Source organism: Vipera ursinii, assembly GCF_947247035.1.
Source record: "Vipera ursinii genome assembly, chromosome: 1".
Lineage (NCBI taxonomy): Eukaryota > Metazoa > Chordata > Lepidosauria > Squamata > Viperidae > Vipera > Vipera ursinii.
In genome coordinates, this window is record NC_139512.1 from 225,807,347 (window position 1) to 225,824,382 (window position 17,036).

Genomic DNA, 17,036 nt, shown 5'->3' on the forward strand with positions numbered 1-17,036 from the left:
TAGACTGAAAAACTTGAATTTACTTTTAATATTCTTAATTCATGATGTGCATTTATAATGGCTAAAGTCACAGAAAAGGAATGAAGACTTGAACATCTCAACAGTTATGGGTGGGGGGGAGAGGGAGCTAAACTCCCAAACTAAGAACCATACTTACCTGAATGTTTCAATCATGTACACATTTCCAAGATCATTACTTGAAATGGCCAATTTTTCCGTACCCTGATTAAACATTTTTAAATACTTCTTAATTTCAGTTGCAAGAACATGAAATAGAAAAGTACTGAATAATCCATTTTGATCTTCATTGGAGAATCGAAGCTGGTTTATATTATTAGCAGGATGGAAAGACACTTTGGATATGTTTGTAAAATTTTGATATCTTTATTATCATCCAAATTTTGAATTAAATTTTATGCCTTCCTTTGGAGGAAAGGGTCTAGGTTCTAAATCCTATTACTGCAAAAGTCCACACACCCAAATCCAGAGAGTAAAAGAGAGAGAGAAAATAATACATATATGAACTACTTTTGAAGTCATCCTTTGCAAAATTAGTCCATAAATAGGAACAATGTTAAAATAGCTTTATGCGGCTGAATAAAAAAAATATCACACACTATTAAAATAATATTAGGAATGAATTAGTATAGCATGATGTTTCACCTCATAATTTATTCATATTATATTTAAGAAATTTCCTTCCAGTTATACAAGACATTTATCTGAGGTAGGTCCCAATGAGCCAGGTCTACTTTTGGATATCTGTGTATTGTTTTGTGTAGTCTGTTTCATTTTTACACTTATATTCATACATAATTTCTGTGCCATTTCCTCATTATTCTGAACAGAAATTGTTCAAAATTTGCATTTAGTAATCTTTTAAAATGTTCCTTTTAAAAAACTTTGGCATTTAAAAAAAAGAAAAGTGAAAACTGAAACATTCAGGCCATGTGAAAGTTAATGTATATTTTACTTATACCTCTAATTTAGGGGTCTGGATGCTACAAAATATAAAGAACGGTTGCAGGAATTGGATATGTCTAGTTCAATTAAAAGAAGGACTAGGGGGTGACAGGACAGCAGTGTTCCAACATTTCAGGGGCTGCCACCAAGAAAAAAAGAATCAACTTATTCTCCAAAACACCTGAAGGCAGGACAAGAACCAATGGATGGAAACTAATCAAGTAGAGAAGCAACCTAGAACTAAGGAGAAATTTCCTGACAGAACAATTAATCAGTGGGACGACTTGCATCCAGAAGTTGTGGGTTCTCCAACACTGGAGGTTTTTAAAAAGAGATTGGAGAACCATTTATCTGAAATGGTTTATATTTAATAAAACATGCAAGATAAGTCTAAAACAATAAAAACACCCCAATTTTTTGAAGTTCCCAAAACAAACAAATGCTATCAGCTCCATATTGTTAACATATAATTAAATTATAATTAACTTACCTTTACCTATCACACACTATATTTCAAATGAAAATCAGAGAATTGGACATCAGCCAATACTAGCAAGAAAACATCAGCCACCAAAGGCCATGCAGAACAATTTAATTGTTAATATTTTCTGGTATGCCAATACAGTGTGGCTAGTATGATGTTTGGAACAATTTTGGAACCATTATAGAAAACAGTGCCAGAATTCTCACTTTGCCTCATAAATATGTGAGATTCTCAAAAGCTTTCCTGCAGTCAATGTACTGGACAAAATCAGTTCTAAACAGGTAACTTGGTGGTTCTGTATGTACTTTAGTGCGAAGCCATAAAGGGCATTACACCCACTCATCATTTACTGGACAAGTTTCATTCCAATAATCAGTGGTGGGATTCAAATACCTGAACAACCAATTCTCTTATTGGATGCAGGCCTGGGCCTTCGAGGCCTAGAACGGACTTCTGGAAGTGGCATCCATGCACTTCTGGTGGGCCATTCTAGGCCTGGGAGGCCTCCTCCAGACCTCTGAGTCCTAGACTGGACTTCCGGAAGCAGTGTGCATTCAGCCAGTTCTCTGAACTCAGCAAAATTTAGCTACCGGTTCTGCCAAACTGGTGCGTACCAGCTGATTCCCATCACTGCCAATAACCCTTTCCAAGTGAAATTGTCACTAAGTGAAAGAGGGAGGGGGGAGAGAGAGAGAAAGAGAGAGGCCTCAAAGATCACTGGTTGCTGCCATCTCATTCAGATAAAGTTTTGTTGTTTCACTACACAAGTATTACTGTCACTGATTGCATTGTTGCAGCTGCATTAAATTTGTAAATGCATGATGATTGGAAAATGGATTTAGTACCAACATATTTGCAAATGGATGCAAACCAAGGTAATTGCTAAATGAGGAGAGAGTGTATAGAATTACAACAGATACTTTGATTTGCACTTTGAAACCTTTTGGCAGCCAGCACAGTGTGATATGCTCTTGGTAATTAACATGTACTGGAACCAGGCTGCAACCTTTTGTACCAGTTGCAGCTTCCAGGTGGTTTCCATTGCAGTAGTAGCAGTATGAGGACAAAACTTGGGATTACTCTTATCCTCAAATGTTAGAGCTACAACTGGCACACCGGCTAATGCACCCTTGGTGATCGCTTTCTCCTCCACAGCCATGAATGCATGTTCAAGTTCCAGTCTAGAGTTAGTCCAGGAGGTATAAATTTAATTATTAAATGCATTTCTCTGCTCATTCCTCCCTCAAAAAAAAGAAGAAAAGAAAAGAAAAGAAAAAAGAAAGATTCTAGACATCTTCAAAAGGTTAGGACAACAAAATAAAAATTTAAAACATCACACAAATGGCTATGTCAGTTGGGCATGATGAAACACTCTAAGACTAAAACTGACCACTCAGATTCAGAAGTGGGTTCATATGATGTCCTGGCAACTAGGTCTTCAGGGCTTTTTAAAATGATGGCTGGGGTGTGGCTATACAGATTTCAGGGAGAATGTTATTGCAGATGGTAGGTGCTATGAAACAGAAAGTATACTAGTATGGACTAGTACAGAGTTCCCCAACCTTTTCAGCTTTGCGAACCAGTGGGGGGAAGAGAGAGGGCATGCCCCCACAAATGGAACGTGCTCATACAGTCGCCCACTGTTTGCATGAGTGGAATGCATGCATGTGAAGTCACCCGCCACTTACGCTGCCCAGTTTTGAAAGGCTCAAGGCCCGGTAATGGCCTGTGGTCTGGGGGTTGGGTACCCCTGAACTAGTATATTAGTCCATATTAAAAACAATAGCATTATTTGAATATCCTTGTGTGTCAGATACTACTAATATTTAAAGCTTGGTTGGGAACAGTTTCAATACTATAATGGCCTTATGCTAGTCTGTGGCTGTAATAAAGATGGCCAAGTCCAGCTGAGTCAGAGAGACTAACTCATCAACAAAGACAGCAAAGGAGAGGTAATTGATAGTGGACCAAAAGATACAGATCTCAGATAGAACTGAAAATCTGTTAGAATGTTATATGAAAAACATAGGTTATACAAAAACAAAGAATATTAGAGAGCTATAAAATGTTTTAAAAATAGGAGTTAGTTAGATGGAATAGATAAACCTATAGGAGTAGTTCTAAAAGATCAGAATATAAATGAATCAGTAAAACAGAAAAAAAAATGTGTAAACTCAAGAAATCTGCAAGAAAGCTAGACCATTAGGAAGGGATAAAATCCACCCTGGAAATCAGTGCAAGAAGTTTTGAATTATGAATTATTCTATAATCCCAGTTATTAAAGTGATTTCACCATTTCTTTTTCCCCCCCGCTTTCCACTTTAAGGGGATTAGAGCTTACAGAAATGAGGGAAAGGCCAGTCTTCAAAGATATCAGTGCAAATATTTTCAAGCTACACATAACCCTTCAGGTTTCAATGGCAATTAGGACCAGAATATACAGTATGTTGCTAAGTCATGTCTTAAAGTGTGATACCGCATGGCTACATCTCTTAATGACAGACATTTGGGAAGTCCTAGTTGCGGTTGTGACCCAGAGATCATACGAGTTGTTAAGAGAGAATCTTATGCAACTGGAGTTCTAGGACAGAAGGCTGCCAGGCAAGAGCTATGGGCAGGCCAGAGGTATGCTGTAAGGGTTCAAGAGCAGGCACTAATGTGTGCAGGACGGCCAGCAAGGGCCACTCCAGAGCATAGGATAGCAGGATTCCATGGGAGAAAAAGCAGTGGGGATGACTTGTGACCTTCCCTGCTGACTTCCCCACTGACTTTGCTTGTGGGAAAATGGCAGGGAAAATTGCAAATAGTGATAATGTAACTATGATTCACTGCAACATTGTAAAATCACAAGCTTGGCACCCGAATACCTGGATTGTTTAAGCTTATTGAATTTATATACCACCCTTTTCCCGTAGGACTCAGGGCGGTTTACAAAGTATTTAAAAATGATTGTGATAATATAACTGTGGTACCCTGTGATGGCTGCATTTTTGCAGACCAGTTTGTAAATCCTCATTATTCAACTCTGTCATTAATTTGAAAAGTTGCTGGACAAATGGTCATAACCCCAGGACTACCTGTACGTATTATTTTCACTTTAACAATGTTTCTATAATTTCCCCAGTAATCTTTTGATTGAGTTTCTCCAGTTCTACCATTTTTCAGTCAAATATGAGTGAAAATGAGAAAACAAAATGACCTTGTACAAAACTGATCACATGACAGCAAATCTGTATCTCTTTTTCTCACAGAGATGCAGACCTGTAGCCATTCCTGAAATCCTATTCCTCTCCAGGCTTTTCTAAATTTAGGTTTCCTGTCTTGACCCTAAATTTATGCTGCCTCAGTCAACAACATGGATTTTTAATTTAGACAAGAGGGGAAAATATTGTATGTCAGATTTTGGAAAGTCAATAAGTTTCTGTTTCTCAAATATAACAATAAAGTCAGGACAGAATAAGATTTACCCAGTTGGCTTGGGGCTACTAAGTCTCAGGAATCTTGCTGTTGCAACAAAATGAGAGAATGGAATACCTTGAGTATTTAGCTATTTAATGTTTGCTTTTTCTACATTGGAATTTGAACAGTGTACATATTGCATTGTTCTGAATGACTTTAAAGTGCCTGCCCAGTTTTTTCACTTTGAAGCAAGCTATAAATATTGTAAATGAATAAATAAAATAAAACAAATATCAAATGTCATTAGGACAAGGACTGAGAAGCTAGATTGTAGAGTTATTTAAATTATTCTTTACATTTATTTTTTTAGCTTGGTACTCTTCAGATATATTGGGATAATACGTATATCTGAAGAGCATCAGATGTTCAAACTTTAGAGAAAGTTTGTTATATGTATTGTACAATCCGGACATGGATGCACTGAATGTTAGAATGAGGCAAAGTCACAAATCAGACAAGTTAAAGTTAACTTGGATTTACAATAACAAATGTCCTAACATTTTATTTCTTTAAGCCAAAGGATATTCAAGTGGGATTCCACAGATCACCAATTCAAGATTGACCCCGAATCTCAGATTGGATATTACAGAAGAAAACAATTCAAAGAAGCTTGATTTCAAGTACTAAAGCTCAGAGAATATGCTGAAGTAGATTAGATGGGTTTTATTATTGGTGTATATGAGAGTGTGTGGTTCAAACATTTACCTTAACAGTATCACCATCATGCAGTTTAAAGGTTCTGGCTCTTAAGTGGATGCCTTTCCCAGGTTCTGTTTCAATTTTATAGATGCATTCATGGTTGTTGTCATAGTTAGATGGAAAATTTGGTGATAGCAATGTTCCTTCATTCCCAGATACACTTGCTCCACATTCAGCTAAATAAAAGATATTTATAAATAAAAAAAAGATTAATTATCTGTTTCAAATGTGTTTTTTTAAAAAAAAAACTTGAATATTTTCAAAACTATAAAATATATTTTCTATATGTAAGAAAAGTATAAGTACCGTAAGTTAAGTATTGGTATAAAATGCTATTTGATAGTACTTTGCTTAGAACAAAAGTATTCACTATTTGACATACCCGACACCACTTTCTTATTAACAAGTTCTTATATTTCAACCAAAATTAATTTAATATTTGTATCTGGATAGTTTTTCCCTGTTGTTTCTTTTCTTTTCTTTTTCAACTGCATTTTGTTTCACTACACTTTAAAGCAATGATTTTAAGGACATGTACACATAAAAGTAATATTAATGAATATTAATATTAATATATTAATGAATAATATTAATACAGGTAGTCCTCAACTTACGATCACAATTGAGCGCAAAATTTCTGTTGCTAAGCAAGACATTTGTTAAGTTAATTTTGCCCGATTATATGACCTTTCTTGCCACAGTTGTTAAGTGAATCACTGCAGTTAAGTCAGTAACACAACTGTTAAATGAATCTGGCTTCCCCATTGATTTTCTTTGTTAGAAGCTCTCAAAAACTGATCACATGTCCCCGGGACCATGCAACAACCATCATAAACATGAGTCAGTTGTCAAGCACCTGAATTTTGGTCATGTGACCATGGGGATGATGCAACGGTCCTAAGTGTGAAAAACAGTCACTTTTTTCATTGCTGTTGCAATTTTGAACAGGCACTAAATTAAGTGTTGTAAGTTAAGAATTATCTATAATTGTTTCTCTGCTTTCAGGAATAAGTAAACAAAGAGTAAAATGTGACTTCCTTCTATTCAGTTTCCAAAAAATGGGTTAATAGTGCAGGAAAAAAAGCTGTTTAGATTCCCAAGAAAAATCTTTAAGGTACAGTATATTAAACATATATTATTATTAACTTACATTATTACAATATAACTTGAATAAGATGAAGTGATTTAACCCAACTAATTATTAGCCATAACTAGGTAGCTTCCAAAATGAATTCTTAGTTTGGCAAGGCCTTAACTCAGGTAGGTCACACCTGCTTTTTCAACTGTAAAATAAGTACTGTAAATAACATGTTTTTCTTCATTGGATTTGTGGGGTTTGGATTTGCTTATAAACTGGCACATCTTGCAGCTTATGTTTGCTTATAATAAGTCACTGCCAATAAAGTACAATACAATAAAAACATAATCATGTAGCAGTATAACAGCTTAAATGAGTAAATAACAAATAATTTGCAATATACTAGTATCAATATAGTAAATGAACTAACATTAATTCTCAAAGGCCCTTCAAAAAAGCCATATCTTTGCTTTTCTATATTAACATCATCCAGAGCTCCAGGAAACATGATTCTGTAAAATGGGGTCACCACAGAGAAACAGATTAAAGTTTGATTTAATGATGTATTGTTCCTATATATAAGCAAAATCAACAGTTAATTTGAAGTAATGATGCTTATTAAATTTATTTTATGTCTGGACATACATTCCAATGTATACAACAGGATATATTTCTGTTTGAAGAAACAATCTTATTTTCTGCAAATCTGGTTTAATTTGGAGCAAATTTAGGAAATGAGAAAATAAGGTTTCTATACTGGAGTTAATAAAATTATTTATAAAGTTATTTATTTGTTTGTTTGTATCCCACCTTAATTATTTTTAGAAATATCTCAAGGCAGCAAACATATCCAATACACCTTCCTTCTCCTATTTTCCCCATAATAGTAAGCCTGTGAGGTAGGTTGGGTTAAGAGAGAATGGCTGGTCCCAGGTCACCCAGCTGGCTTTCATGGCTAAGGTATGATTTGAACTCACTCTCTCCTGCATTCTAGTCTGGTCCCTGAACCATTAGGTCAAACTGGCTGTCAGTATCAAAATTATTATCCAACTTCCATTCCAAACACATGAAGGACTGAGAATGGATGGCAAAAATGTAACTAAGTATACAATTTTAACAAAACGTGGAATGAATTTATAATTTGCACAGTTCATATTCTGGACAGTCCCCAAATTAAGGTTCGTTCCATTCAGTGGTGGGATTCAAATATGTGAACAACCGGTTCTCTGTGTGGATGCTGCTTACGGAAGTCCATTCTGGGCCTGGGCAACAAAAAATTAGCAACCGGTTCTGCCGAAGTGGTGTGAGCTGGCTGAATCCCACCACTGGTTCCATGTTGCCCTCTGTAATTTCAAAAGTATTAAGTTTGACTAATTCAGTAAGTTTGGTTACTGTGCCATTTACCAGGGAAGTATACCTAAGTGGGACCAAGAAAAAGGGCATTCTCTAGGGTGGTTCCCTCCCTATGGAATATCAATCCCCTGAAAATAAGACTGGCACCACCTTAATATTTTCCCAGAAGGCCTTAAAGACATCATTCTGTCAGCGGGCCCAGTGACCTCAGGTTGACACAGAGCTGATGAAGTGGCTGGTTTGACTGTGTTTGTTCCTACCACAGGAGATAATGGGTTTACAGGCTTTTGTACTATGGATTTTTATTTTGTAAGCCATCCAGAATCACTGCATTTGAACGGGACAACGATGTAAATTTGTTTCCTAACTAAATAAGTCTCTTTCATTGGTAAATTCCAAAGATTCTTTTTTAGACAGAAACCGTTAAAATAAGGATTGATAAAAGATACAATAAGTATCTGGCATATGGATAATTAAAAGATCGACATGGTATGTACAGGAATTATTTTATTATTCTTTCATTTCATCATGTACATTTAGATAAGAGGTTACCAGTTCATACTTGGTTCCTGTAATTTTATTAACTCTAAAAACATGACAGAGAAAAGCAACATGCATTAATATCATATTTGGGTACCATTAGCTTTAGAAATATATTCTGACATATTACACTTTTTCATTTTTAGCATTGTGATTAATTTGGGTTTGGCTAGTCTAAAGAAAAGAAGAAATAGGGGTGACATGATAGCAGTATTCCAGCATTTCAGGGGCTGCCACAAAGAAGAGGGGGTCAACTTATTCTCCAAAGCACCAGAGGGCAGGACAAGAAAAAATGGTTGGAAACTGATCAAAGAGAGAAGCAACTTGGAATTAAGGAGAAACTTCCTAACAGTGAGGACAATTAACCAGTGGAACAGCTTGCCTTCAGAAGTTGTGGGGGCTCCATCACCGGAAGTTTTTAAAAAGAGACTGGACAATTACTTGTCTGACATGATATAGGTTCTATTCTATTCTATTCTATTCTAGTCTAGTCTAGTCTAATCTAGTCTAGTCTAGTCCAACAAATTAAAAACTTCTGAAACTACTAAGGAATTTATTTTGTAAGCCTGAAAAACATGCTAATACTTCATAAAAGTAAAATTATTATTTATAATAGATTTTATTAAATAAAATTTTAAGATAAAAGCAATTGAAAATTTACAAATGTAACAAAGAAAATAAGGCAGAATAGTAAATAAGCAAAGAGAAGATAGAAAGAAAAGATTATAAAGGGACAGATTCTAAATTTTTGGACAGCAGTTTTAAATGGATTTATATTACCCTTCCTATAAGGTTACATCATAATTTCCTACTTTCCATAAGCTACCTTTTTAAATCTTCAAGACCATAAATCACAATTTCATTTTTTCCTTTTTTATCAAAAAGTCTATAAAGGATTTCTAGTTACTAATAAATGTACCTACTGATCTTTCTCTAATCAAAAAAGCTAATGTTGTCATCTCTGCTGGTTCTTCATCAGCCAATCTTCCAATGTGGATATTTCAGTCTTTCCATTTTTGTGCATATAATACTGTAGTCTCACAGCAGTAATCATATTTAAACATAATCTCCCATGGCTCTTTTCATGAAAGTAAAATTAAATGCAAAGATATGTACATCCAAAAGGATAAAATCACCATTATGTTTAGAAGTATTCCATTAAAACCGTAGAGGAGTATGTGCTAACATATTTTTTAAAAAAAATCCAATGACACTGAGTTAGAATGAAAGGAGATATTCTTCATTGTTATTTGGCAGAATGGACTATGCTTTTGAATCTTTTAGTTAAAAAGAGAAAGGTATGTTTAAAATCGTATATCAACTGAGGTCTCAGTGGTGAATTAATTGGCGTGTGGCGCAAAAGAATTGTATTAGAATTAATTATTGCTTAGTAATGCAACTTCCTTCAAAGTCATGGCTCATTCCTTATTTTCAAGGACTTGATTACTCTGATTGCCCACATACAAGCCCTTGATTTCTAAATTAACTGAGGCACAGAAATATGAAGTTATCTTAGGTTCTAGTTTGATAATGAACAGGCTTCACTTGTGAAACAACCATTAAAATGACTTATGCATACACACATTTGTATAAGCCCACCATTATAATAATTGATTCAAAGGAGATCAAACAAAGCTGGAAGGTACAATAGATATGCCAACATCTAAGATACCTTAGAAGGTATTTCCTACTTACAAGAATTTCTAGTACTAGAAGATGAAATTAGATCAGTACTCTGGTAATTACCAAGCTGGAAGGCTACAGGAACTGATGGAATACCCACAGTAAGATGGATGATCAGGGACAAGGGCAATATAAAGAAGTAAAATCAGAGGCTGGGAAATTTAATTCTTGCTGAATTAAAGCAATCTCTGAACAGATGCTGATAATTGGACAAATTGGAGAGAAAAGGTTTGTGAAGCTAACACAGGGGTGTCAAACTCGCAACATCACGTGACGTGTCGCAACATATCATGATTTTTTTTTCCATTGCCGGTAATGGGGTGGGCGTGGTTTCAGCATGATACACCTGGCCTGTGGGCCAGCAGTTTGACACTCCTGAGCTAACAGTTCTTGTTAATTAATTGAACAGAGTCTAAAATAGGTGTGCAAAACCATACTTAATCCAGCATTCCCATCCTCTTATTAAGGGTTAACATACACTGTCCTGCACAAAGTAAGCTAATCTGATGGTTTGATGATTCCATGTTCAGCTCAACAGTCCGTCAGCCTCATTCAGATAAAAAAAATGCAAATCATGGGGTTCAGTGGTATGTCTGCTATGGCCAGTTATACCCCATATCTTCCCAGACCCAATTTTTCACTTTCTTCCAGTTGTTGCCTCTCTTTGCTTACTGTCACAGCCACTGCCTTTTCTACTTCTTGTCAGTGGCGTAGCGTGGGGGGTGCAGGGGGGGCCGGCCGCACCGGGCGCAACATCTGGTGGGGCGCGCTCGCACTCAGAGCTCTCTGCCCCTGCCTGGCTCACTCACTCTCTCTCACTGCAGTGCTGGCTGTGCGAATCCGATCCGAGCTGCCGGGTCGCCGCCCACTGTGGAGGGGGGGTGCCAGGCGTGCAGTGCGGTTAGGGGGCGCAAATTACTTGCCTTGCCCTGGGTGCTGACAACCCACGCTACGCCACTGCTTCTTGTATCTCTTTCTACTTCTCCAGTTGGTTGTTTAGATGTCTCTCCTATTTATTTTAGTTTTTTTATTTATTTGTATCCCACCTTTTCTTTTTTTCCCTTTTCTTTTCTCCACCCCACTCAGTTTTCCCATCTAGACAGTGCCCTTTCCCCTTTTCATATTTACACTGACATGTCTATTTTCCCCCACTCCTTACGTAATGTTTATTTATTATTATTTATTAAATTTTTATACCGCCCTTCTCCCGAAGGACTCAGGGCGGTGTACAGGGCAATAAATATCAAAATTATAAATACAAAAGTTAAAAAGAGTTAAAAAGAATTAAATAATTATGCCCAATATAATACAATAATAAAACTGTGTTAAAACTAAATCCAACCCCAAACCCATCAGACCAGGCCAGATTGTTCAAATAAATAAGTTTTTAAATCGCGCCGGAAGGAGTGAAGGTCGGGGGCCACCTGGAGCTCAACCGGCAAGCGGTTCCATAGGTCTGGCGCACCCACAGAGAACGCCCTCCCCCTGGGGGCCACCAATCGACATTCTCTGATCGGAGGCACCCTGAGGAGGCCCTCTCTGTGGGAGCACACTGGACAGAGGGAAGTTGATGCTGGCAGCAGGTGCTGCCGTAGGTAATCCGGACCCATGCCATGTAGGGCTTTATAGGTCTTACATCTTCCCTTTATAGGTTTTACATCTTCCCTTATTGCTTTGCAGGTTTTCCCTTCCCCCAGCTCATAACCCAAGAGTACCTCAACCATCCTTGCCTCCCAGTATACATATCTAATCCTCCTCCTTCCTCCTACTTTTCCCCACAGCAACAACTGTATGAGGCGGGTTAATCTGAGAGAGGGTCATTGGCCCAAGGTCACCCAGCTGGCTTTCATGACTAAGGCAGAACTAAAACTCACCATCTCTTGGTGAGCATCATAACCACTAGACAAAATATATAACCTTGTCTACATGATGGGACTGTAATCCCAACATGCTTCTCAAAAGTAATAATCATAATAATCCTGGTTTATAGTGAAACTTAACAGACAGACATAAGAGAAGGGAGGGTTGAAAGCTCATTTAATTTTTAACAGCTTTTTATCTGAAAATAATTTCCTTTTCCCCACAGAAGTAAAAGTGAAAATCAAAAGGGGCATTTACCATCTCCCAGATTGCAAATTACAATTCGGTTCATACACAAGTCCTTTCAGTATGCTTCAAATAATTTGTGGAAAAATGAATTTAGGATTATTGGAGAGATCACAGGGAAGCTAGAAGTGAAATGGAATGGAAAGTAAACATAAAGAATCAAGAAACAAAAAAATGACTCTACTGATTGTTTATCATATAAAGAACAACTCAGCCTTGGTTGTCTGAAAACATATCTGAGAAATGTTTCAAATTATCAAAAAAACCCACCCCTCCCTCTTAGTAATAGCAATAGTACTTAGACTTATATTCCACTTCATAGTGCTTTACAGCCCTCTCTAAGCAGTTTACGGAGTCAGCCTACTGCCCCCAACAATCTGGGTCCTCATTTTACTTGACCTCAGAAAGATAAAAGGCTGAATCAGCCTTGAGCTGGTCAGAATTGAACTGCTGGCAGTCAGCAGAATTAGCCTGCAATACTGCATTCTAACCACTGTGCCACCAAGGGTTAAGGGTTAGAAATTCCTCTTAAAGCTTCTGTAGTTACCTCAAGACTACCACTGAAGATATCTTACTCAAGACTGAGTAGCTGTTTCTTGATCCTACACAACCATGTGAGGTATGACAGGCTACATGATTAACAGTTCAAAAAGTAGAGATGCAGAACCATATATGTAGTTTTCCTGGTAGTGATAGTTAACCCAATCCAATTCCCTGGAATTAAATCTAGTAGGAAATGCTAAATCTGCTTGCTAGTGATCACTGTTTTGCTTATGATTTATTAGATGCATCCAGGCATACTTATCACAAAATAAATATATTTGTTTATGTAATAACTGTGACATCTGATAAAGCAGTTGATAATTAATTCAGTTGAATTATTAACTTTATAAGGCCCATGTTTCCTCCCTCTGCCATCCTCTTGGAATAATGGCTTTAGATAGAAAAATAGTTTTCTACCTAACACAACATTTTCCAACATTTTCCCAGGTTTCCCAGCAGAGAAACACAGATATGAATAATAGTACTTTATAAAATATGGAGTTTATCTACAGTATTGGCTGATCAAGGAGCAGATGCCGTTTGTCATTGTTTACTGTAATAATCGAACAGTTTGTATTGCATTACCTATATCTATGCATAGAGAAAAGAACAAATCACTCCTTTTACATGGCTTTTAATTTGTGAGATGATAACAACGGTAGTTAAAGAATGACAAGTTTAAAGAGCTTGTCAGCTGCATTTCTATAAAGATAGAGAAGATAGTGAAAACATTTTCTCCTAAAGTGTAATAAAATTTCAAAAGCCAGTTTATTGAAGAGTTTCTTTCATTTCTTTCCTACACAGGTAGTCCTTGACTTACAACCACAATTGAGTCCAAAATTTGTTAAGTGAATTTTCCCCATTGTATAACCTTTCTTGCCACAGTTGTTAAGTGAATCACTGCAGCTGTTAAGTTAGTAATAAGAGTGTTAAGTGAATCTGGCTTCCTCACTGACTTTGTTTGTCAGAAGATTGCAAAAGGTGTTCACATGACCCCGGGGACACTGAAACCATCATAAATATGAGTCAGTTGCCAAGCATCTGAATTTTCTTCATGTGGCTGTGGGGATGCTGCAACGGTTGTAAGTTGAAAATGGTCATAAGTCACTTTTTTGGTGCTGTTGTAACTTTGAATATTCACTCAAAGAACTGTTGTAAGTCAAGGACTACCTGCAACGTTACTTGTTAGCTATGAAATCCGCTCAGCCACAAGACTTCCTCACCTATCTCTTTTCCCAATATTCTTTTTGCTTAGACTGTTTTAACTGAGTAATTATTCAAGATAAATTCAGGTTAGTCTATAGGCTTTTTGTATGGCAGAGTCATTCCAATACACTATCAGAATGAATGGAGAATATAGTTATGCATCAAAAAACTGTACGACTACCACCTCACCTTTAGGAATCCTAAAGCTTGACATTAATAATTGCATAATTTGCAGGAGGGTCATTAGACTGTACTTCCAGCTAGGTATTTCATGTTGTCCCTTCAAGATAGACTAGACCAGGAAATGGACTCCTCAGTAATAATTTGATTTCTAATTAATTTATATAGGTTTTAGTTACAGAATCTTGAAAACCTGACTGCATTTTCCCTTCCCTTCCTCTTATACTTTGGGGAGTCCAGGGGGAGCCAGTTTGAGGTTTGTTCTAATGTTTTCTTCATTCCCTGGGCTTAAAACATGTTCTTGAAATTGTTGCTGAATAGTACCCTAAAAACCCCTCTATGGCTCTCTGTCTTCTATTTGGAATGCAAAACAAGTCTAAGTTTGTAAAGGACTGAACTGTTTAACTGAAATCAATTGATTTCAAATCATAAAATTTGTGTGTGTGTGTTTTTTTTTTAAATGCTACAGTAAAAGTTCGAGATAATTGATGTAGTTTTGCTTTGATAATGTCAGTCACTTACGGAAGAAGGAAAAAGCTCAAATACAATTTTCTTCAGGCATATCCCCTTACCTTTTAAGCTGATCCTGTATATTACTCATATTACCTTGACTCTTAATTAGGTTAAGAAAATCCTGTCTCTAGACCTAGCTTTTTTTAAAAAAAAATCCTTCTTATTGCCCTATTTCTAATATCTCTTAATGCTGCTCTTGCCATGAGCATTATAACAACACAATAATTATAGCTCTTGCCTTATAAATACAGGTTGCTTGCATGACCCTTCAGAAATATTATTTTCATCAATTATTTTCCTTTCCCTGAGTTTTCTATTTTACCTGTGCTTGGAAGAAATATGAGGAGGAGGAAAAGCCCATTTCCCCTTTTATCCATCATCTGAGGTAGAAAGTTTCACCCTCAGCTCCCAAATAACGTATGAGCTTTTGGGAACTGGAGGTGAAATCCTTTCACCTCTAGTGACAGGAAAAATGATAAAATGGTACACTGAGTCATTAAAAAAATATAAAAAGACAAAGAAATGGAATATTAGGAAAATATAGTAATTAAAAAAGTTTCTGGCAAGTTTCACACTAAAACTTTTCTTTTGCAAGACTAGATTTATAGTGATTATTCTATTATGCCACCTATGGAATAAGTCTAAAAAGATTGACAGGCTATAGTATGCATTGATTCATCATAAGCATGATAGTAAAAATGTTACCACATTCATTTACACACACACACACACACACACACACACACACACAAAAATAAAGAGTTTGGCACAAGATATTGAATTTATAAATATAATCAGTACTATTGTTCTGTTTATGATTTATTTACTATTTGAAAGAAGAGAAAGATATATGCATTCAAACTCATATAAACTTACACAAATTTTAATTATTTACTAAAAACAATTTAGGAATGTTCAATCTAACAATTAATATGAATTGTTGGGTACATTCAAATCAAATTTTGTTTATGAAAGCTTCTATATCCTGGTAAATAATATGTACAAAAATATAAAATTTATAGACTGCCATTCCTTAATATATTTATCATCTATGACCATTTCATAAGAGAAGAACAGCTGTTCGATCCATGGTTATTAATTTAACTATTATTTTAAAGTATTTTTAAAAGTATTACTTTATCAAATCATTCATTATGATCAATAACCAGAAAAAAGTATTTAACTGTATTTAAAATAATTTCCTGAGTAATTTAGCAAACTACAATGTAATGTATGCATCAAAGCCACATAAATTAATGGGTTTTTTCACACCTTTGATTTTTGCCTGCTTCATGTGCCAGAAACAATTTGATGAATGAAATGAAAGCATGTGACCACCTACCCACACACCTTGGCAGAGGTGCACTCCATACTCGACGGCCACCACCCAGGCAGGTAAGCTTGATCGCACCTTCCAAACGATATCCAGGAAAACAAGAAAATGTCAAGGAATCTCCAACTTCAAAATGAAATCCTATGCGTCGACTGAAGGCAGGAACTCCAGGGTCATCGCAAGGCTCCAGATCATATTCTTCCAACAAGAAATCAAAAACAAAGATGAAACCAAATATTTTAAGAATAAGTATCTTGCTTCCCCCACCCAGTGCAAGAGGAACTTAGATTTCCCAGAACAATCAGTTAAACTGTATAGTTATTTCAATATTTAATGCAGAGATATTTACTAAATATATACAAATAGTCCTCGACTTAAAACCATACGTTTAGTGACCGTTTGATGTTATGACAACACTGAAACTTTTCACATTTATGACCGCTGCAGCATCCCCATGATCAAAATTCAGATGCTTAGATACTGGCTCATATTTATGACAGTTGCAGTGTCCCAAGGTCATGTGATCACCTTTTGGGACCCTCTGACAAGCAAAGTGAATGGGGAAGCCAGATTCACTTAACAACCATGTTACTAACTTAATAGCTGCAGTGATTTACTGAACAGCTGTGGCAAGAAAAGTCATAAAATGGGGCATAACTCTCTTATTGCCTTTCTTAGCAATAGAAATTTTGAGGTCAACTGTGATCATAAGTCGATGATTTCCTGTGCCTACTTTTCTATTATAAGTAATATTATAAACAGAATTTCTACAAGTAGCAACAGCTGATTGACCATGTCTAGGTCTGGAATGTTAAATTGTGTTGAGCCTCTTTAGTAACTTGAATGAAAGACTACTAGTGAATTTTAAGAGGAAATAAGATAAATAGACAGACAGA

The 17,036-nt window shown here is 36.2% G+C and overlaps 1 protein-coding gene across 1 annotated transcript in view; it reads right to left on the reverse strand.

Annotated features, from left to right (window-relative positions):
- The window catches only part of CSMD1 (CUB and Sushi multiple domains 1), a gene marked incomplete at its 5' end in the record, with an annotated part of 1,146,395 nt that overhangs the window by 207,725 nt on the left and 921,634 nt on the right, over nt 1-17,036 (reverse strand). The window contains 2 exons of the mRNA XM_083350006.1: nt 5,612-5,781; nt 16,150-16,338. Of these exons, the coding sequence (XP_083206132.1) occupies nt 5,612-5,781; nt 16,150-16,338 (359 nt within the window). The remainder of the gene's footprint in view (nt 1-5,611; nt 5,782-16,149; nt 16,339-17,036) is intronic.